General features: G+C 58.3%; 1 protein-coding gene across 2 annotated transcripts in view; it reads right to left on the bottom strand.

Moving 5' to 3' along the window:
* The window catches only part of RBM19 (RNA binding motif protein 19), a 157,690-nt gene that overhangs the window by 116,896 nt on the left and 18,291 nt on the right, over window positions 1-22,503 (bottom strand). For both annotated transcript variants that reach the window (XM_040443806.1, XM_040443807.1), the window contains exons 9-18: window positions 21,234-21,305; window positions 20,070-20,273; window positions 18,608-18,738; window positions 17,509-17,630; window positions 17,036-17,132; window positions 15,122-15,232; window positions 12,915-13,115; window positions 11,504-11,633; window positions 2,919-3,091; window positions 1,012-1,072 (exon numbers count right to left, since the gene is read on the bottom strand). In XM_040443806.1, the coding sequence (XP_040299740.1) occupies window positions 1,012-1,072; window positions 2,919-3,091; window positions 11,504-11,633; window positions 12,915-13,115; window positions 15,122-15,232; window positions 17,036-17,132; window positions 17,509-17,630; window positions 18,608-18,738; window positions 20,070-20,273; window positions 21,234-21,305 (1,302 nt within the window). The remainder of the gene's footprint in view (window positions 1-1,011; window positions 1,073-2,918; window positions 3,092-11,503; window positions 11,634-12,914; window positions 13,116-15,121; window positions 15,233-17,035; window positions 17,133-17,508; window positions 17,631-18,607; window positions 18,739-20,069; window positions 20,274-21,233; window positions 21,306-22,503) is intronic.

The following is a 22,503-nucleotide window of genomic DNA, read 5'->3' as shown; positions in this document are numbered from 1 at the left end:
ACACGAGCACCTCCCGAACGCCTGTGCCACGTGTCTGCTTCAAACCTTCCTGCCGAGGCTTGCCCCGGCAAGCCTCTTCTTTTTCCCCTTCTGGGGAAAAGCCCAGACGCCTCTGCAGGGCCCAAGAGCCATCCTGCGACCCGGGGCTGGCCTGCCTTTCTAAGGGCATCTCCTGTGTCTCCCTAAAGACGCACAGGGACAGTGCCCTGTGGCAGCAGCCCCTCCGGCCCCCTTCCTCTGTGCGCCTGCTCCGGCTGGCCACCGCCATCCCCACCCGCCAGCCTCACGCTGACGTGCTGACGCCAGTGCTGGGACCCGGCCCCTCGTCACCCTGCGCTGTGCCCCACTGGCTCATCTGTGTCTCAGGTCACGGCTCTGACGGACTCAGGTGGCGTCCCTGTAAATCTTGCCCGACGGGAGGGAGGGGACTGAACGGCCGGGCAAAAGGAAGGACGTGTGGCCTGTGTGTCACGCGCAGGGAGCCGGTGCCGGAGAAGGGACAAGCGGGGAGCAAGGGCCCGAGCCAACAGCTGAGGCGTAACGGGGAGATGAGGGTTGTCTGCAAGGCACAGACACCCACAGGCCGGGGCGGGGGGGAGCGTGGTCAATGGTCCACAGGGTCCACGTCTGGGCTGTTTCTTCTGGAAGCAAAGAGGGAAAGCCCAAGCCTGGTCTCCTTCCTGCTATTCTCTACAAAACTTCCGGAGCCCAGAGGTCCTGGGAGGAGGGAGAGGCTTCCGCTACTGGACAGTGGCAACCCTGGTGGCCCATCAAATGACATGAGACCACGGGCCAGTCCAAGGAGGCAAAGAGCCTGATGGGCACGGCTGCCCCCACGGGACGCTAGAGTCTCCCGGGACAGAGAAGGAGGGCCCATTTTAGGCGGGACGCTGGGAGTCTGAGGGGGGCAACACTTCGGACCAGAAGAGTGGGCGGTATCCCTGCCCCTCCACCCAAAGCGCCGGGTTCTTCTGGAATCATCCTTTCCAGATGCAGTTTCGTAAAGAATACCTGTTTTGTTCTTCTTCTTGGAAACAGAGCAGCTCTTCACCATTCCTACTCTGGAAAACACCTGGAAAGGAACGCCAACATGTATCAGCAGCACGTCCAGGCTAATCCTGCAACCAGTGCAGGCACGTCTCGAAAGACGGAGGCCATGTATGTGACCACGGGCCCCAAGAGGGCTGTGATTCCTGCCCGGCTTGTGCTTAAGGGGCAGACATTTACAGACTCTCTTAATCCAAGCGTCAGGCACTCGGATGATCTCGCTTGTCCCAAGCAGATCTCTAAAACAACTCCGCGGAAAGATTCTCCTGACATCCCCATTTTACAGAGAGGGAAACTGAGGCACAGATAGCCCAAAGGGCTTGCCAGGGTTGCGCCGTTAACACTGGGATCCACGTCCAGGCGTTCTGACCCGTAACTCGGGGCAACACGAGGGGAGCCCTGCGGGCTGCATACTGTTTCTGACAGCGCCTCCAATGGGCTGGTGGCCCTGGGACTGTGAACCGGCTGGAGCCCAGTCCTCGCATCTATCCAGGAGGAACCTGGACTGCATCGCCTTGGCCGGGACTCCCCGTTCCAGAAGTCCTCACTTCTTGAGGACGCGCCTAAGTCTGAAGCTTGGGTGCATCTTCTGGGGAAAATCGATTCCTGATGACAGTCCTGTCCTGGACCCGGGAGAGCCGGCAGACCAGGCACGAAACACAGACCGCAAGCCGCACTGCCCTATTTGCAGCGAGCGTCACGGCTGGTGCGTGCCTCTTCACAAAAGCAAACTCACACCGAACCACAACAGGTTCAGGAGCGGCCAGTGCAAAGCTCAAGGCTGGGTTTCTAGTTGCTCGGTCTGGTCAATCTTTGCCCTGGAGAGGCTGCTGTGTTAGCCCGGGGCCCTCTGCCGTGGCCACCCTTCTGCCTGGCAAGAGGATGGCCACATCACAGAGCCTTGGCCAGATGGCCTCGGAGAGGAGGCTCTGACCTCGTCTCCCCCAGAGAGGAGACGAGTTTCCCAGTCTTCCAGTTTCTCCCAGTTTCTCCCTCCAGATGCAGGCTGGCCTCCTTCCCACCCAGCAGCCAACTTCCCGCCTCTGGGACTCAGTGGAAACCTCTTGAATCTATCTGTGGAATCTCGGAAATCAAAATAACTTTTTTAAATCAGTTATTTTGGTACTTTTGGTGAAATTTTTTTTTTTTTTTTTTTTTTTCCCGGAATCAATCATAGTCACTGCTGATCATCACTGATTTATGCAGTTAAAAAAAAAAATGTGCCAAACCCAGGTCACAGAACCGGAGAGTCTTCCCGTAAGCGGTTCTCAGACCCGTGGGGGGAGCTTGCAGACCCCAACCTTTTGGAACTGGAGGCCCCACTTGCTTGTCTCTGGCCAATTCCTTCCGAAGGCCCCCCAACCCCATTCAGGGCAGGCCCCGCTTGGTGTTTCCCAAACACCTGCTTGGAGATGCCCATCTTTTCACCCTCTGCCTCCCTCCCAAGAATGCACAACCCACACCCCAACCAGGGGTTCCGGGCAGGACTGTCCCTCATTCATTCCTGTGTCTCCCGCATGCTCCCGTCAGGCAAGGAGGTGGTGCTAACGTTTGCCTTTGGGTAGTTAGCCCCCCCAGAGAAAACTGGGGCGGGAGTCTCTGTTTGCTGCATGCACAATGCTAGCACTGACGACACCCCCTTCCGTGTAGGGGGGTGTCCCTCCTGGCCCCTCGGCTGGTCTGGCCACTGCTCAGGTCCCCTGGTGAGGGGTCCACGGGACAGCCCCACAGGCACGTCAAGTGGCCGGCTGCTGGTTGTCCAACTCCGTACTAGCACGAGCCACGCGCACAGGCGGAATCAACCTGGGCGCCATGTCGGCGGACGGCCTCCCGGGCCCACGACCCCCACCCCGTTTGTAGCCATCACTCACTTCCTTCAGGGTCTCCTCGGTCGTGGCAAAGTTGAGATTTTTAATAAACAGGGTACACCCGGGGGTGCTCTCCTCCTCCTCCTCCTCCTCCTCCTCTTCTTCCTCTTTCGCTGGAGCGTCCTCAGCTCCTCTCTCTGTTGGCTTTTCACCTTCCGGGGTCTCGTTGTCTGGCACTGGGTCCCCGCGCCCCCCGCAAAAAACACAAATTCGTTAAATGTGAAATCCCTTAAATGTCTAAGCCCCGGGGCCGAAAGCACGGAACGTGCTAGATCAGAGGGGTTCTGCCTCTGGGCGGCTTCAGGAAGGGGCCCCGATTCCTAGCTTGCGCTGGGTTCCAGCAACTCTTAGGGGGCTGGGGGAAGACGGGGAAGGGGTGAGGCTGTCCTGCATCCTGCCTCTGGCGGGGCACTGGGATGGCTCGGCCAGTTGTGCGTCTGACTCTTGACTTCAGCTCGGGTCACGATCACATAGTTCATGAGTTCGAGCCCCGCGTCGGGCTCTGCTCTGCGCTGGCAGTGTGGAGCCTGCTTGGGATGCTCGCTCTCCCTCCCTCTGCCCTTTCCCCGTTTGCGCTCTCTCTCTCTCTTTCAAAACAGATACACTTAAATACAAATTTAAAAAAAAAGGACTACGAGACACAGACCAGAAGCCTGAGCCTTGGACTAAGCCGTGTCAATCTAAACTTCAAAATAAACTGTTGCGTGAGCTGTTTCACTGAACCACAAACCTCAAAACAAGACACAGCCGAGTTCTCAAGCTGAAACACGACTCAAAACTTCCGGAAAAATGACAGAATACAGAATGGGAGCAAAAGTTAGAACCCTCTAAATACCCCACGAACCTAAGAGATGTTACGTTCAATTAAAATTCCCAATATACAGAACTTCAGGGAGCCACATATATTGAGCACGCCTCATCTACTGCAACAAGACAAGTTCAGAGTTATACCCAGCATCGAAAAATTAAAAAAAAAAAAAAAAAAAAAGAGAGACACAAACTACTAAGTACTGATAAATAGGACCCTAGGAACAGTGCTACCACAGGCTGGGATGATACGTGCTCATTAAAAATAACGTTTGCTGGGGCGCCTGGGTGGCTCAGTCAGTTAAGCCTCCGACTTCAGCTCAGGTCATGATCTCACAGCTTGTGGGTTCGAGCCCCGCATCGGGCTCTGTGCTGACCGCTCAGGGCCTGGATCCTGCTTCCAACTCTGTGTCTCCCTCGCTCTCTGCCCCTCCCCCGCTCACGCTCTGTCTCTCTCTCTCTCCTTCAAAAATAAATAAACATTAAAAAAAAATTAAAAATAATAAAAAAAATGATGTTTGCAAAGAATGTGTAATGACACAGAACGATGCTTATGATATAAAAATTAAGAGAGAAATTAAGATATGAAACAGTAAACAGTCTAAGCCCAATCACGTTCTGTGCACACAATTTTGGGGCGCACACACAGGGAGGCGATGCTGGAAGGGGACACAGGATGTGCTCCGGGGTGTTTCTGGAGGCCGGGATCACAGAGGGCTATTGTTTCCGTCCCCCCAGCCCTCTCGCCACGCATACTCAGAAGGAACAGCATTTCAGGAAGAGGGAAGAGCAGACACGAGGTTGTGCATGAGCAGGCGGGTATGTGTGGCCGCAGCTCAGGGTCGCCCAGGGGTGACAGAAGCCTCGGAAGACTGCGAACAGCACTGTGACCTCTGAGAAGTCCTGCTATGAGGAAATGTGTCCGGGTCGGTCCAACCTCCCCGAGTCACGCGATCAGGGTCCACGGTCACATCCCACCTCCGCCTACAAGCTTCTGGACCTCCTCCTTGGGGCAATTTCCTGGGGAGACTGAACCCCATCCCGCAGGTCCCTCAGAGCAGTCATGAGACTGCGCCCTCGCTCCAGGGAGGTTCTGAGCAGGTGGCCCGTCCCTGTGCACAGAGCCAATCCCGGCACAGGCCCCAGGGAGGCCGCTGCGCGTGCTGCCTCCAGGCTGACCGACACAGCCCTCTCCTCCTGCACACCTGCACTCAAACAGTCCAAGCTCCTTGGGGTTCAAACCCATCCCCTCGCTCTCACGCCAAGTACCCACACCGTCTCCCATCTGTCTCCCCTGCCCCTTCTGGGCCGAGCTTAAGGCCCGTGGGTCCTGATTAAGCTTCAACCGCTTTGTCATAAAACAACCCTTTCAAGCCCCGATGGTAACGGGAGGCGGTGGTGATGTCGTCTGTTTAACATCAATTGAACAGGCAGCCTCTGCCCCTCCCACTCCATCGGAGGTGAACCCAGAACCCAGACCCTCGCTCCAGGACAAAAAAGAAGACATCAACCCAAAGGCTCCTCCCCTACCCGGGAAACGAACACAGTTTACCCAGCAGGGGACTCCGTGGTGTGGCCGCGCGTTCAAAGCAGAGCAGGGTGGACAAAGTGTTGCTAATGACGGGGCAGCAAAGCTATGCAAAGAGGCTGAGCCCTCAGGTTCTGCACGAGAGCTTCAACGGGAACGGAAACCACGACCTTCCACTGGGCTCTCCTTGCACTCCCCATCTTGGAGATAAAAGCAGGGGCGAAGGCAGGCCGATGAGACCCCCCCCCCCCCACGCACCAGGCGCTGGGCTCGATGCCCCCGGTGGACCACCTCGTTAATGACCACGGTAGCCACACCACAAACAGTGGGCGGCCCGTGAAAATGCTGGCGGCTGCTGCACCTGAACCCGAAATCTTAGGGACCCTCAGGCTGGGAGAGAGACTCACGGAAGACTACAGACATTCTTTTTACAGAGGAAACAGCAGTGGGGGTGGCGGTGGCGTCAAAGAGCGGCAACAAGGGGCAGGGGCAGGAGCTGTGATGCTCGGGTTGAGGGAGGGCGGAGCTGCGCTCACGGTTAGGGCTGGCGCCCCAGGAACAGCAGGCGGAGCCCGGCCACGGGGAGTGGAAGACCGAGGGGACCGTGGGGGCGGCCAGGACCTACTTCCTCCCTGGGCGTGTAGCGGCCTGCCTCACCGGCTCCTCCAGCTGCTCACGGGCCGACCAACGGCCCTGACCCCCGACGTGCGGGAAGAACGCCCAGGTTCAGATGAAAGGCGTGATTAAACGTGGCCCGTCCATTCTCCAACGGCACGGAAGTGTCTGTTCCTTCTCTAAACCTTTGTGTCTCCAGCAGCCACCTGCCTGCACCGCTCACTGCCCCGGGGATGCTGGAACAACTGACGAGACAAGGGCACCAGTCTTGAGATCTGCTGAAAATGGGGGGGGGGGGCCTGGAAAAATCAAGAAGGGGGCCCACAGACGAGCCAGGAAGCACCGAGCTGTGAAAAGCACACAGGCCTTAGGAATGAGTGACCTAGGTCAGAGTCCCGATGATGCCAGGCGCTATGGGTGTGGCTCTGTGTGACCGGCGTGACCACCCCCCCTCAGCATCCTCAATCTGGAACACGGAGCTAAATGTGCACACGCGTGCATGCACACACACACCTGCACTCTGCTGAGTCGTCTGGAAATACCAGTGGCCACGACTCCATCCACACATGGGGTCTCTGGGCCCAGGCATCGTTGCCTCTCGTCTAGATGACTGAGTAGCCTCCTCGATGGTCTCCCCAGCACGTCCCACCTTGTCTGTCCCCTCTCGCCCGCTCCAGCTGCACTGGCCTCCGTTCTGACGCGAAGCCTGCCAAACCCAGCCCTACCACAGGGCCTTTGCATTTGCAGTCCCCTCGGCCTGTTGTGCTCCTGTCTCATCTCTCCAGGCCTGGCTTCTTGTCAGGTCTCAGCTCAGTGTCCTCCCCTCAGAGCACTTCCTGTCCACTCCAGCTCCAGGGGTCTCCAGCCCAGGCCTGGCCACGTGCCAACACATTCCCCTGGGCTCCTCGACTCAAAGCCCTTACTCCATCATGAAATCACCTTATCTGAGTACTTCTCTATGTCCCTGGCTATCAGGGGAGCTCCTTGAGGATGCGACCACGTCTGACTCAGTCACCACTACGTCCCCAACGCTGGGCCCAGAGCAGATGCTCCAAAAATATCTACGGATGATGAGTATGCCCAGCACTTGGCATGTGCCTGGAATGCAGGTGGTGCCCTGCAAATGGCACTTAGTGTGACTGAGAGGAACTGCAGGGTGGCAGCTCAGGGCACAGACCTCGGTGCCGCAGCTCTGGGGGCATCCGGCTCCCTCCAGTGGCACGACCTCACGTAAGTCACTAAACATCTCTGTGCTTCCTTCTTGCGATCTGAAGCAGGGAATGACTACAAGAAGGTCCACTCAGAAGATGATCATGAGGCCTGTAGGAACAGTGCTTGGGCCTATGGTGATCTAGAACAGTCTCATCGGTCTTAACATCACCCCAAACGCCCACACTGCACACACTGCCCGGCAAGGCCTTGATGAGAAATCTGGGGGGAAATGTCCTAGGCCCCTAACCCTGAGGCCTGCAGCCAAGAGAGAAAGAGAGTGGCTGCAGGGACCCCACAGCTCTCTCCCTGCAGGGCGGGCTGTCTGTGCCACAGTTCGGAGTCTGGGGAACTGCGTCCCCGCTGGCCACCTCCCTGAGAAGGGCTCCCGCTCCCCGAGTGGCCAGGCCAGGCCCTGCCGGGGCCCGTGCCTGCATCCAGACGCCGGGTGCCACGGCCGGGAAGCCAAAGGTCGTTTCTGAAAAAAGCACTTCTGCTCCGGGCCAGACTGGGGAGACAAAGACGAGAAGGAAAAACGAGATACTACGAAACTCAAACAGATGTTTGCCAACAAAATCACCAGGAACCAGAGAAAGAGGAAAGCAAGAAAGGAAGCAGGGCTGGGCCAGAGGGTGGGGGTGCGCGTGGAGGGGGAGGGGGTAAGGATTTAAAAGCAAGGTGGGCTGGAGGGGGCTGGGACAGGCAGGGGAGAATGTGCTTCCATCTGTAGTTAGCACAATAAAACGCAGTCACGCATCGCCACATGGGGCTTTATTATAATCAGGCCGCAGAATTTACTGTGGCTCCCCCCTCCCTTCCCAGCTCTGGGCGCTGAAGGCTGACAGCAGAGACTCTTATCAGTTGCAAGCAGCTTTTCAGGACCTCCCCCGACTCTGAGCCCTTTATCTGGAGGTGAGGGTCTTGGTTGTGGGGAGATAAAACACACTGTCCCCCTCCCTGGAGACCGGTACAGAGAATGGAGGGCTTTGCAGAAAGGAAGGAGGGGTGGGGAAAAAAAAAAAAAAAAAAAGCTCTGTCCACTCCCCTCCCCGCTCCCTTCCTTTGGAGCCTGAGAAAATCTAGGGCTTGGGGGCTGGTTGAGTCCCCACGCAACGGGGACGGGGGTCGGGGAAGCTTCAGGAACAAGGTGGAGGCCCGGGCGAGTGTGGGGGAGGAGCATGTGAAAAAAGAGCACAGGAGGCTGGGAAGAGGGTCATGGATGCGATTCGTGTAAGAAAGGAACAGAAAGGGCAAACGGAGGCACAGGAGGTGAGCTCTGTGGGAATTCACCTAGTAACGGGGGACGCAGCAGGGCCCGAAATCGGTCCAGACACGCACAGCTTCGCATCTGAAATCGGGCCTGCCGCCGGGCTCCGTGGCCTCCTTTGTGTGAGTCTCGTCAGCCCCGAGAGGCAGGGCCTGCCAGGCCGGAGTCTGCGTGGGATGCTCTCAACACGGCCACAAAGGCCCCGGAAAGCGGGGTGCAGCGGGGCAGACTGGGGTTCGACGCCTCGGCAGAGCCCCTGCGCGGTGAGCTCCAGAATGCTTCTGTACGCGGGGCCCATTCCTACTGCTAGTGTGACATCTCAGCCGCCCCCCAACAGCCCTGTCTGTGCCCCTCGGGCCTCTTCTGGGCAAGAGGGTCTGTGTCGCACCCACTGGGGTCAGCCCCGCTCAGCCCCACTCAGCAGAAGCTGGTGCCCGCCGCTGAAATGACAGGCCATCCGCTCCGGCTTCGGCTGCTGAATGAACAACGGAGGCGGAGGAACGGTGATCTACCATACCCTCCCCAGAGCCCTGCGAGGTCGGGATGGTCATCATGCCCATTTTACAGATGCAGAAACTGAGCACCAGAGGACGGCGGCTCGCTCGGCCGCAGGGCTAAGAGGGGCCGACAAGGAAGACGGAGATTCCCCAGGAGCTCTGCGCTGCGCACGGAAGCACCAAAGTGCTCAGCGCAAGGCCCGGCATGGAGCAGTCGCCCGTGGACTCATCCGCACCGCTGTCCCACCGGGCAGCCAGTGGACAAGGCAGCTGCCTTGCGGAATGGACTTGCTAACGGGGAAGCCAAACAGATGGACGGCAAGGAAATGAGCCCGTCCAAGGCGCGACCCCAGGAAGCGGGAAAAGATTACAACACAGCAGAGGGTAGCTCATGGGGTGGGCTTCAATCGGTCCGCACGGCGGGAGCCGTGACGGTCCCTTTCCGCTCTGACGCGGGCTGTCACCGGACGACAAACCGTCCGTCCCCAAGCTCCCACCGTGGGCCAGAGGCTTGGGACACAAAGGCCAGGGGGAGCAGCCCCCGCCTTTCACGGGCCCAGACAGAGGTGCAGAAACCCTTCTTCGGGCACCATTCACTCCATCCACACACGTTCAACGGCGCCAGTCTAGGCCTGGGGCCTCACAGGGCGCGGGGCCCCCGGCAGGGCACAAGACAGCCGCGCCTTGCCCTCGTGGCTCGCCGTGGATATTCAACAAGAAAAACCGACGAATGAAATGAGCGTTAGAAGAGCCGAGTGGACGGAGGGCCACGCCAGGAAACACGCAAACGAGTGTGGCCACGTGGCAGTGGTCACCGAGGGAGGCACCAGCCTCAGTGGTCCTGCCAAGCAGGTAGGAGAGGGTCCTTTGCTTCCGGCAAATCAGCGAGCTTGAAAGGAGGGCTCGCTGTGGCCAAAAAATATCAGTCAGGTTTGGGTTTAGCAAGTGAACTCTAAGGCCGCTGATGATTTTAGGGTGGTGGCTCATTGGGTAGGAAACATGACTACGTCACTGGGGCGCCTGGGTGGCTCCATTGGTTGAGCATCTGACTTTGGCTCAGGTCCCGATCTCACGGTTCGTGGGTTCGAGTCCCGCGTCAGCTGTGCTGACAGCTGAGGGTCTGGAGCCTGCTTCAGATTCTGGGTCTCCCTCTCTCTCTGCTCCTCCCCTGCTTGCACTGTCTCTCTCTCTCTCTCTCTCTCTCTCTCTCTCTCTCAAAAATAAACATAAAAAATAAATCAAAAAAAAAAAAAAACATGACTACATTACAAGAATTGTTTCTGATGGAGACGGAAGCAGGTTTTGAAGGGAACCCTAATCCATTGTGTGGACAAAACGAACTCACCAACAGGGGGTAGGGAAGGGCTTTGGAAGGTTCACACCAACAACCAGTAACCCTGCTGACCAGGGAGGCAGGCTCCCGGAGCCTCGAAACACAGAGACTGAAGTGGCTCCGAGTGCCGTGTGCTGACTGGGCTAGTCCTGAAGAAGGCTCTGCTGACTCACGAGGACGTGACAAATGCAGCCAGCCTGGCGTCGGGGGCTGGGGGGAGAGGGGGGGCAGGTATGGACTGTGAGCTCTAATCAATTAAAGGGCTGTTCTTTAAATGCAATTTTTAAAAAAAATTTTCTAATGTTTGTTTATTTTGAGGGGGAGAGAGAGACAGCGTGGGAGCAGGGGAGGGGCAGAGAGAGAGGAAGACACAGAATGCGAAGCAGACTCCAGGCTCTGAGCTGTCAGCACAGAGCCCGACACGGGGCTCGAACGCATGAACTATGAGACAGTGACCTGAGCCAAAGTCGGACGCTTAACCGACTGAGCCACCCGGATGCCCATAAAGGAGTGTTCTTTAATGAGAACTCCGCTCGCCCCGTTTCTGCTGTGAAACAGCCTTTCTGGGGATGATGGAGAGGACCGATGGGAGACTTATTTTTTCAATTCTTATTTTAATAAACAGGTAACCCTACAGGGGGCAGGTATGAAAGCGGACGCTGCTGGTGAGCAAAGTCCCAACACATGGATAACAGGACCCCCGGTCCTTTTCAAAACTTTTCTCAAGGTCTTTGATTCTAGGGTGTGGTCATGGCCCCGTGGGTGCTTCTCCCCTCCTGGGGGCATCTGGGGAACACCCAGGGGATGCAGGTGGTGTTTCGGGAAGTCATGAGCACTGGGGACACTCCTGACACTTAGTGGGTGGCGTCTGGGGACACAAAATGCCTTGCAAGGTGCACAGCAGTCCGACAAAGAAGAAGTATGCTGTCTCGGTGCCAGTGGTCCTGTCCCTGCCCTTGCAGCTGTCGGTGACCAGGGGGCGCTATGCTACTCTAAGGACCTGGAGAGTATGTATCTCCCCTGGAGTCACCGTCCTTGGCCAGGCATCCTGGTGGATGCATAAAACAAGGTCGTTTTCACCTGCTCTGTTCCAAATCCCTGCTGGTAGATTCTGGGAGTTTTTTTCAACCTTTAACTGATGAGCAGAAAAGCTGGCTACTTTCGTCCCGCCTGTAATTCTACGTTCTACCTGTCGAAGGACGTTTTCCGAGACGCACCGGTTTCCAGGACGAACAAAGAACTTTACCAGACATCTGATACGCTTTAGTGCAGCGCCCACCCCCCCACCTTCCCGTGCCTGCCACCCCAGGGCACCCCGGCCTCAGCTCTTACAGGTTTCCGGCTCCGCTGCGCCCTCTTCCGCAGGTCCTGCTGGGGGGTCTCGGGGTTCCTTCTTCTGCGGGGCGGAGCTGGAGAAGACGCCCACCGGAGCCCATTCCAGATACAGGGGCACGTGGCGACACTGCAGAGACGGGGCAGGGGAGGGGCTCAGTTCCCTCTACAGAGGAAGAGCCCGAGGCTCAGACTGCAAGGACGACTCACCCCGGGGAACGGAGCAAAGGGAGAGGCACAGCCTGGAGCCCTCTGTGCTGCCTGATCCCTGAGAGCAGCTTGGGGCCCCCTGGCTGCAGCCTGGGGCTCAGGGGAGAGGCCCCAGCGTCTGCTGTCACCGACGTGTTTGTGTCTCCTTGTGTTTTCTCTGGCCAGGCAATGGAGCGGAGTGGGCCAGGGAAGGGGGCTGGTGATAAAGCATAGCACAGTGGATCAGGACCGTCAGAAACCCACGTTCTCCCCCCCACCGCCTCCAGCTGCCAATACCACAGTGCAATGTGTGTGCACGCAGAGTTTTTGCCTTTAAAGAAAGGACGAACTGGACACCGATAGTCTGCGCGGTGCTAAAGTGCCTGATAAACAGAAGCTACTCGTAGCGGGTTGAAGGGTGACACCCCCACAAAGGTAAGTCCGCATCCGAAGCCCCAGAACCTGTGAAGACCTTATCTGGAAAAAAGATCTTTGCAGATATCACTTAAGTAGAAGATCTTGAGATGAGAGCATCCGGGTTATTGGGGTGGGCCCTCAACCCAATGACAAGGGTCCTCGTAAGAGAAAGGCAGAGGGAGACCAGGGACAGAGGGAAAGAAGGCCACGTGAAGAGGGAGGCAGACACTGGGGGCACACGGCCACGAGTGAAGGGACACGTGGTGCCACCAGCCTCTGGCAGAGGCAGCGAAGGGTGCTCTCAGAGCGAGCAGGGCCCGAGGATGACTGGAATTCAGACTTCTGGCCTCCGTGACTGTGAGACAATACAGTGCTGCTGTTTTAAAGCCACTGCGTTTGCGGCCATTTGTAACGGAAGCCGCAAGAAACTAACACGCTATGACAGAAGCGTGTGCGCATGTAATGCTCCTTCCTCTTTACCCAGAAAACAGGGGACAGGCCGCTTACAGGAGTGACTTCTAACTTATCGCGAGTACAAGATACCCGAAGCTCTGGGAATGATGGCCCCGATTCACCCGGGGATGGAAAACCAAGGGAAGCCAGAGTCAGGCAAGGAGCCATGGCCAGGTTTCTGGGGGATGTTTAGGGCGCCCCTCTCACATTCTCCCGCCCTGAGGTGTTCTCGGGGCTGGGGCAGCTGGCAGATCATGTCAGAGAGGGCTGGTCTGCAGACAGCGCCTCACCAGCCTGCCTGCGGGTCCGTCGGCCCCCTCGCCCTCTTCTGAGCAGGCCCCGGCAGCCCTACCTTGGAGTAGGCCAGATGCCTGAAGGCCCTCCGGGCCTCCAGGGGCTCCAGGAACTCCACGATGGCAGTGACACCGCCCTCGGGCAGCAGCACTCGGCCCAGGCTGCCGAATCGGCCGAAGGTCTCCTGCAGCTCGGCCGCCAGGGTGCCCGCCGGGAGGTTCTTCACCAGAATTACAGTCTTGCTTCGCTCGGCTGCGGCCTGCGGGGCAGGGAATGAACACACGTGGGGCAACAGGCGGGAGAATCCCCCAGCCCAACACCAGCCCTGATCTGTGGCTGGCTCTGCACCAGGTACCCCTCTGCGGTCTCAGGTGCCAGGTGCTTGGGGAGCGGGCCCCTGAGGCCCCACTCTCTTGGGCACGCCGCTCCAGGGGGCAGCTTTTTGCAGAGAATGGGAGGAGGGCTCCAGCTCTGAAGCCCCGGGTCAAATCTCAGCCCCTCCCCTCCTGAGCTGTGGCAGATTCTGACAATGCCTGAACACAGCTCTCTCTGGACCTTCCAGAACGTTCCTGCCCAGACTGCCAATGGCCAGGATGTGCATCTCAGGGCTGAGAGCCTTTTTTCCTGGAACTGCAGATACCACACGTGGGGCAGGCAGGAAGGGCCGAGGGGTTAACACCCCGGGAGCAGCCTACAGCTCTCAGGAGTTCACGCGTCCCCCGTCCTCTGGGCAGGACAAGTGTGAGGTATGAGCCCTGCAGCTTTCCCCATAAAGCTCAGCCCCCTCGCTGCACCAGCAGTCACTGTAATAAGCACCCCCCACGCTGACCTCCTTCCCCTTGACCTTTCTCACCAGTATTTTCTGCACTGCCCAGTAACCTACATGCACTTGACCCTGTCTCAGCGTCTGCTCTTGGGAGAAGCCAAACGAAGACACTAGCCATCCAGCCCGAGAGACGTACTGCTTCAGCCCCTCACCTAACATTGAGGACGCGGCGCCCATTCCACGGGACCCTTGCGGGGACGGACTTAATTATGTGCCTTAATACGAGCCAAGTGCATAGAGCACACGCGGTCTGTAAATGTCAGTGGTTACTGTACTGAAAAGCGACACGGGAAGGGCGGGAAGGAGCCAAGATGTAAAGGAAAAACCCCGGGCACTTGGAGTATCCCAGCATGAGTCTCAGCTTGGCCACAAATCTAACTGGAAACTTTGGGTCAGTTGCTTTCGCTCTGGCCTCTGTTTTCTCATCTGCAAAATGGACCAGCTAATGGTCATGCCCATCCTCTAGGCCTCGCTGCTGCTGGAAGGACTAAGACGGGTGAGGTGGAAGCCGTCTGTGGGTGGGAAGGACTGCACCCCAGTGGGCTTCAGGTGCAACTCCGGCCGCAGGGGATGATGGCTGGGGGTGTGGGCTCTGGGGCTCCACCCTGACTTGCTTTGTGACCCGGAACATGTGGCTTGGCCTCTCTGTGCCTGTGGCTCCCCCCCCCCCATCCAAGGGCCACGACGGGAGCAAGCAGTGCTGCTTTCCCGGCTTGTCAGGTGAGTGACCCCAACAATAACACACAAATGTAGACGACCGCCGCGGTCAGTCCCACTGTCAGCTATTAGTGTATTTACTTGACATACCCACGCAGCCTTCCTTCCCAGCTGCCCTCTTACGGTAAACCTGAGGGCCTGGACGGCTGACGAGAGTGCTGTTTGGGAGTCAGAAGCTGAGATTTAGCCTGAGCTCCTGCCACAGGCTCACTGTGTGACCTCTGAGTCCCCCGCCCCCCTCTCTCTGGGCCTCAGTGTCTTGTGACGGAGGGGTGGGTGTGAGGGGGCCTCAGCGGGCCTGCTAAGACTCGACCATCCATTACTCTAATCTCCTATGTGGTGGAGAATAAGCCATGTTTAAGTGCTGGTCTGTAACCTTCCTGGTCCAAGGAAGGTCTAAACCCCCAGATAGCAGGTGCTTTTAGTAAGGTGCTGGGGGGGGTGGGGGGTGGGGAGGACGGGATGTTCAGGGCCCCTCCGATCTGGGTGGAGAAGCCGTGAGTCACAGGGCAGTCCTCCTGCACACCGCCCCCAAGAGACACCATCCAAGTCAAGTGGGTCCCTCGTCTGAGCCCGCGTGAAACTTTTTTCTTTGGAGACAATTTAAGGGTTAATACTGATCATCCTTGAGAGGCCTGATCCTCAAACCTGCCAGCTCACCCAGATCTGAAACTCCACCCTCAGCTCCCCGGGGGCTGGTGACTCTCCGAGCTGGTACCCACCTGGCTGAAGGAGTCCAGGCTGACCCCGTTGTCCAGGAGGAAGCGCCGCACTTCTTGAACGAGCTGGGTCTCCCCTAGGGCCACACGCACGGCCACACTGCCCTTGGTCTCCTGCGGGAGAGGGAAAAGGAAGAGGCCGTCAGCCAGTGGGCAAGGGACAAGTCAGCCGTCCCATCTCCCAACAGCCTGAAGAGGCGGCCGGATGGGACTGGGCCCCCCCGCCGATGCCCCACACATACCCACAGCGATTTGTGCCTCTGGCTTCTGTGCCGTTCACAGTAAATCAAGGACCCTGCGCCCACCTCTCTAGCTTCACGCCTCACCCTCCACTGTGGCCGTGCAGCCGACTTATCCCCACCTCGGGGTTTCCGCACTTGCTGACCTCTGCCTGCCCGGTGCTTACCCCACAATCCCTCCTTCCATCAAACTTCTGCTGAGATGTCACTTTGGTGACCAGCCTACCCTCACTCGCCCACCCTCTCCCCTACTCGGCTTAACTTCTTCAGAGCCATCACGGACAGGCTGCGCCTGTTTGTCAGAGTCTTCCTCCTCCGGAAGGCTCTGGAAGAACAGGACTCTCTGTGTGGGGTGCCTGTGGAATCTGAACAGGCCGTGCGCGTCCTACGCCCAACACGGTGGCCCCGAGCCCCATCCGGCCACCGAACACTTGCAATGTGGCGCGTGCGAATCAAGAAGTGCTCGGAGCAAAAAAACACGTGCTGGGTTTCGAACACAAAATATCTTGTTGTCTTTTATACTGTGTATGAGGTTGAAATGACATCGTGGCTGCGCTTCAGCTCCACTGAACTAAATGAAACAGATTACGAGCACGAACCTTGCCTGTTCTTTTTTGCTTTTTAAGAAACACGGCCACCAGGATGTTTCCAAGTGCACGTGGGGCACACGTTCTCGTTCTAATGGACAGTGCTGACCTCGAGTGTTGGGCAGGAGTAAATGACAGCGGGTCAACGGGCTTATGGGCCAAAACCCCTGTAATCCTTTGCTGACTGGCTGGAAAACACACGCGGAGGTTCTGCCTAAGTTGGACTCCACCGTGGTGTAACTACACACACGTGCGTTTTATTTATTCGTTTTAAAAATTTTTTTTTAACGTTTATTTATTTTTGAGACAGAAAGAGACAGAGCATGAACGGGGGAGGGTCAGAGAGAGAGGGAGACACAGAATCTGAAACAGGCTCCGGGCTCTGAGCTGTCAGCCCAGAGTCCAACGCGGGGCTCGAACTCACAGACCATGAGATCAGGACCTGAGCCGAAGTCAGATGCTCAACCGACTGAGCCACCCAGGCGCCGCCACACACGTGCGTTTTAAAGAAGGCCTGTGATGTGAAGGCGCTGGAGAGATGGGTGGAACGAGTCAGCTGGAATTAGGTTGGACTTCGACAGGAAGCGGGGCAGAGACTGAAGACTCCCCTTTTCCCGTCTCAAAGACCGGGGCTGCCCCGGGCCGAGGGACTGGGTGCAGCAACCCCCGGAGAGGCGTGTGACCGGGCTCGGTGCATGGGCACCAGACTCAGGCAGACCTGGTGTCATCTCATCTCAGGCTTTTCCAGGTGCATGACCCTGGCCAAGCTGCTTTGTGTCCCTAGGCCTGTTTCCTCATCTGGAACGTGGGACAGGAGGAGTGCTAGGTCACCGGGCTGTGGCGAGGAGACCACCCAGCTGGGTGTTTGTCATCAGCTGTGGCCTCTGGCTCGGCTCCACACGGGCCCGGGAGACACAGGCCTGGATCATGGATGGGACACTTCTCGACGAGGCCCCGAGGGTGCCCACAACTTTAGCCTGAGGCCTGGGGCTTGGAGATGACCCCCGAACAACGGCCCCTCCCCTGCTCCTTCTCCCCTCCCCCCGGCATTCGGCCCAGAGCCCACCATGTCGGACGGGACGCCCACTCACGTGGTCAAACACTTGACTCTTGGTGGCGCTGTATTTCTGTGCAATGGCGTCGGCCACAGCGTTAGGGCCTATGAACAGCGTGTTCCAGTTGTGAGAGCTGAGAGGCAGAGGCAGAACGGGGAGGTCAGACCAAGCCTGAACAAGTGGAGTGTCTTCTCAGGTGCAAAGCCCCAGAGAAGTAAGCTCACTGCCCGCCCTTCACCCAGGGCCCAGAGACGGGAGCAAGGACAATACAGTCCCGAATATCTGACCAGCACTTGCTTTGTGCCACAGATTAAGCACTTTGCTTATATTGGCGCAGCTAATTCTTATAACACCAAAAAAGCAAGGCACCACTGTGATTCCCCCCCATTAAGGAGATGAGGAAAGCAGGGCTCGGCAAGGTCATGGCGAGAGGCTGAACCCATCCCAAGGGGCCAGAGCACCCGGGCAGCTGGAGGGGCGGGGCCCAGAGGCTGGTAGCAGGTAAGGACCTGGAGCTGTTGGCTTTGTCTTTAGATTCTTTCTTCTTCTTATAAGACGATGATCCTGAGGTATCAGTGTCCTCACTGGCTTCCTTCTTGATGGTGGACGGTAACACATGTAGCATCCTGCCCTGTGGGGGGCGGGGGTGAGAAGGGGGTAGAGAGAGGAAGGGAAAGGGTACGCCCACATCCTGCCTCAGGACACCAGTCCCTCCACCGGCAGCTGGAAAGACTGGACAGAGCCTCGGGAAGAACCATGTGGCCACCCACGCACAATGTGGGGCCTGGCCATGTGACTCAGGGACGGGACACTTGGCGGGGGGGGTGGCTTTTGACACAGCCTCACAAGGGAAACTGAGTTTATAAAATGCCTGCAGGGGTGCCTGGGTGGCTCAGTCAGTTAAGCGTCCGACTTCGGCTCAGGTCATGATCTCACGGCTCTGAGTTCGAGCCCCGCGTCGGGCTCTGTCTCCCTCTTTCTCTGGCCCTTCCCCTTTCGAGCTCTGTCTCTCTCTCTCCCTCTCAAAAATAAATAAACATTAAAATAAAATAAAAAATAAAGAAAAAAATAAAAACAAAATGCCTGTAGCAACCCCCCTCCTGTCCCCTCGCACGGAGGTGGGGGCACCACATGGGCAGGAGCCAGGTCGAGCTGGAGAGATCAATAAATCATGAATGAACGAATGACTGGGGCAAAAAGGAGAAAGGGAGCTCGAGGTGGCCTGGGCTTGAACAGGCCTGCTAAGCACACTACACGGTAACACTGGAAAAAAGGGAGAGTTTCTTGCACCCTATTGTGACCATTTAATATGACCAGGTCCGAACTCTCTTTCCTTATTTCTCTTCCCAGCGGTATTTCTGAGGACGGACAGCATATTGGTTCGTGTGACAAACAGTTGGGAGTGTGCTCTGTGTGCCGGGTGCTGTCCTAGGTGCTGAAGGGCCCTGCCCTCATGGAGCCACCTTCCACTGGCTCCGGGAAAAAGGAGTGGCTTCGCACACCATCACGCGCGTTTTCTTGTAAACATGGGTGCCTGTGCACGTGGGCACACGCACCCCTTCTCGACCTCCTGGGCCCAGCCGCCACCCGCCAGCCTCGAGCAGTCACCTGGAACACCTGCCCATCCACTTCCGCGTAGGCCTTCACGGCGTGCTCGGGGAACATGAAGGTGACGAAGGCAAAGCCCTTGGGTTTCTTGGTCAGGCTGTCAATGGGGTAATGAAGCTCAGACAGGGGACCTGTGGACAGGAGAGGCGTCAGCATCTCGGGGGCAGGGGCTGGGCCCAACACACGATGGGTTTTAACACATAACAGCTGCTGTTTTGGGTCGGTCACGGCCACTTGGCCCAAGGAACAATGTGGCAAGTGGTTGGCACGAGACCCCCTCAAGGGTCAAGAGTGTCCTTGATTCACAGTCCTTTATGCGGCTACCCTCAAAGTACAGGTGCCTGGGCTGGATCCTGCCTCCACACGGATGTGTGTGGCCTTGGGCAAACCCCGAGCCTCCACATGCCTCAGTCTCTCGTCTATAACACGGCACCCCAAGAGCACCGAGCTCACAGGACAGCAGTCAGTACATCCACAAAGGCGTCACTGTGTGCAGTGTGCTGAACGGTGCTGGTCCAGAGTTAGTGCCCTAGAGGCTTCTGCTGTGATGTGATCATTACGCTCTAAATACAGCCTGTCCGAACCGGCTTCCACCCTAAACATCAGGCTGCCCTCTCTGTCTTCATCTTCCTGAACGGACACCTGCCCGTCCCCTCGCCCGTGTGGCCCAGCCCTGCTGTGCAAACCAGGGCAGTGGCCATGGGCTGGGAGGTTATACCAACGTGCCTGCTCGCAGAGTCCTGCCCGGGGCCGCCCTGCCCCCATAACAGGCACTGAGCCGAGCTCAGATCCTCACGGCCGTCCTCCAAACGGAAGTGAGGGATCCCAAAGCTTCCAGGCCTCGCCCTCCACCTCAAACCCTCACTTCCTTCCCTCCAACGGCCACGACCTTACAAACACACACAGCCCTGCGTGCCAAGCCGAATCCCAGGCCTTCCAATTCTCGCCTGAGAGAGAATGGCAGCAGCGACCGTGACGGCGGACATGACCCTTGCCGTCAAATGCACTCGGGACGCTCGGTCTGGAGAGCGAGGCCTCAGATGGTGGAGCTCAGACCAAAGAGCACGGTCACATCCACACCACCAGTGACCGGACTTCAACCACTGAGCAGCGAGGCAGTCTGGACGGCAAGGGCAAGCTCCGCAAAACGTTTCCAAATCTCGTCTGTCCTGGGGTCAGACAGTGAGGGCAGGAGAGGGCGAGTTCCGACAGCACGCAAGGCCTGCGATGCCACCTTTCACTGGGGGCCCTGCTAACCCCCGATGTAGGTGACATGTCGACGCTCACCCCAGCTCAGGGATCATTAGCCCCATCTATGGATGAGCAGACGGAGACTAGAGGGGTGACGCCATTTGCCCATGGTCAGGAGCCCCCCGGGAGGCGGACTGGACCGGAACTCAGGCCGTGGGCTTGCACTACGTGCCGTGGGCGTGCGCGGTGAGCGGGAGACGGGGGCCCCTACCGAATCTGGAGAAGAGCTGTTCCAGGTCTTCCTCGGTGCTGCTGTAGGGCAGGTTCCGTACGAAGAGCCTCCCAGAGTCGGCCAGGTCCTCCTCCTCTTCGTTCTCCCCGAGGGTCCGGCCTGGCCAGGGTTTGGCGCTGTTCTTCAAGGGCCCCTTGGCCGTGGGGGCGTTCTTTTCCCTGAACACCTCGATGTAGCGCCCGCCTGCAGGAGGAGGGGGTCAGGGCTCCGGAGCAGGCCCGGAACCTGCCGGGACTGCTGGGTCGCGATCCACACTCCCTTGCCGCCTTCCAGGTGCCGCGGCCAAGCCGACAGCGCTGGCTCTGGCTCTACTGCTGGGTGGCAGTCTGGGCCGGTGGCGGGCCTGAACCCGGAGGGCCCCCTCCCCGAATCTCACCCATCCGACTTCAACCCTGGGGGGGCCTGCCCCGCCACCCCGGGGCCCCTGTGCCGCATCCCCTCTGGGGGCAGGTCCCCCCGCAGGGCTCGCAGCTCTGCCCGGGCAAGGGTGTCACGTGACAGCCAACGCTGGAGAACTGTCTCTGTGCACCACCCTGTGCGCCTGATTAGACCCTGACCATCCCCTCCATGTGCGGGTAGTAGGTGCTCAATGAAAACTTACTGCCTGACTTACTAACAAGACTCCTCGGGCTTCCCACCTTCCTAACAGCGCACTCGTGTCCTCACTGGGGGTCACTGGCTGGCCCTGAATCACCTGTCTGCACTGGGATGCGTCAGAGACTGCATCCGTGGACATTGTTCGGGTGACCCCTCCCCCCCCCAATGGTGAGAACTTGTCCCAACGGTGAGAACTTGTGCTTGCTGCCCCCTCCACTGAACGGCCTGCCCGCGAAGCCAGAGCCGGCTCCCCTACTCCTCCGGGCTTTGCTCCAATGTCACCTGGGTGAGGCCCAAGTGGATGAAGTCCTGTTTCAAAACGCGGCTCCTCCAATCCCAGCCCATCTGACGGCTGCCTGTCTCTGCCGGCCGCGTGTCAGTTTTCTCTTAACCTCCAGGAGGGCAGAGACAGGTCCGTTCCGCTCACTGCTCTATCCCCCGTGTCAGGAGCAGTGTCTGGCCCCCAGCAGGCCCTCCACAAAACTTCACGGGGCAAATGAAGGAGTGAAGGAAGCCCTGTGAGCAGGCAGAGGCAGGCTTCCTTACCCATGTACTCCCTGTTGCATTTGAGAGCTTGTTTCACTTCTTCCTCGCTGCTGAAATCCACAAAGATGTACCCTGAGGGACGATGACAAAGACAGAATCTGTAGACACGGGTGGGAGTCACCCAGGAGTGCCCGTGCTGTGCTAGGTGTCCGGGGGGAGCCTGAGCAGAAAGTGGGGGGGGGGGGGACACCCATTTCTGCCCAGTCTCCAAAACACAAGCCGACTCTCCTGCCCCCCACCCCACCCCAGGCCAAACTTCTCTTTGCAGGGAGCCAGCGGGGAGACACCGTGGCCCGGCTGTACATGTGGAGGGCCTACAGGAGTCAGGAACACGGGAGGCCCTCACCTCCCTTCCAGCCTCACCCCACCCGAACCAGGGCCTGCCCCATGGCCTTCCCTGGAGACGTGCCCGAAGCCGCCGTGTTACGACCAGCTTGGAGCCTGCACGGCCATCTCCACCGTCTGTGAGCTCCTGAGGCCCCAACGTGCATACAAAGGAGGACCCAGGAGTCCTTCCTGGAGTCCGGACGGACTGAGGCCTCACACCTCCACCTCACACAAGGCCTCAGTGCTGTCAGGAAGCAAAGCATCAGGGCTAACAGATGCCAGGGCTGTGACCTCGTCCAAAGCCCACAGTCCGAGGCCTCTATCACAAGGCTGTTTATTCCCTCCTAAGATTCTCCTTCCTGTCTGTTCCCAAAGGCAGGCTCCTCATCCGTCCCCATAAACATCCTCCCCCCCCTTCCCTCCCCCTCTGCCACACCCCAGCCCAGCCTACTGCTCTGATCCTTCCCAGGAGGGCTGCAAAGCCCCACCCGGCCCACGGCCCCAGGACCCTCCTGTCACCAGCCAGGGGTCCGTTCTACATCCAACTGTGGCCTCCCTATGCTTTAAGCCACTGGCAGGGTCCTGCACCCAGGCTGAAGTCCACGGTCATTAGCAAGCCCCAGGCCTGGGGGCCAGGTCCTGGGTCCTCACCAGCTATTCTAAGGGGACATTCTGCCCCTCCTCAAAAGCGTCATGGTCACATGCCTGCTCCCTCCAGTTCCCGAGCCTCCAATAGGGTTTAATAGCAGCTCTTGGGGAGCGTGCAGTAGGCGTTCAACACTGTTTAGATGCTGTGTGTGTACTAACTCACTGAAGGAGTTAATACAATTTAATGAGGCAGGACGCCCTACTACACAGCTGAGCAAACTGAGACGAAGTCCCTCATCCCTGGGCACAGGGCTCGCGAGCGGCCGAGCTGGGATCTGAGCCCGGGCAGGCGCTC

This window comes from Herpailurus yagouaroundi, unplaced genomic scaffold (assembly GCF_014898765.1).
Source record: "Herpailurus yagouaroundi ecotype Mexico unplaced genomic scaffold, PumYag 191, whole genome shotgun sequence".
Classification (NCBI taxonomy): Eukaryota; Metazoa; Chordata; class Mammalia; order Carnivora; family Felidae; genus Herpailurus; species Herpailurus yagouaroundi.
Note: the sequence above shows the minus strand (reverse complement) of the source record. Positions and strands in the feature narration are given on the sequence as shown.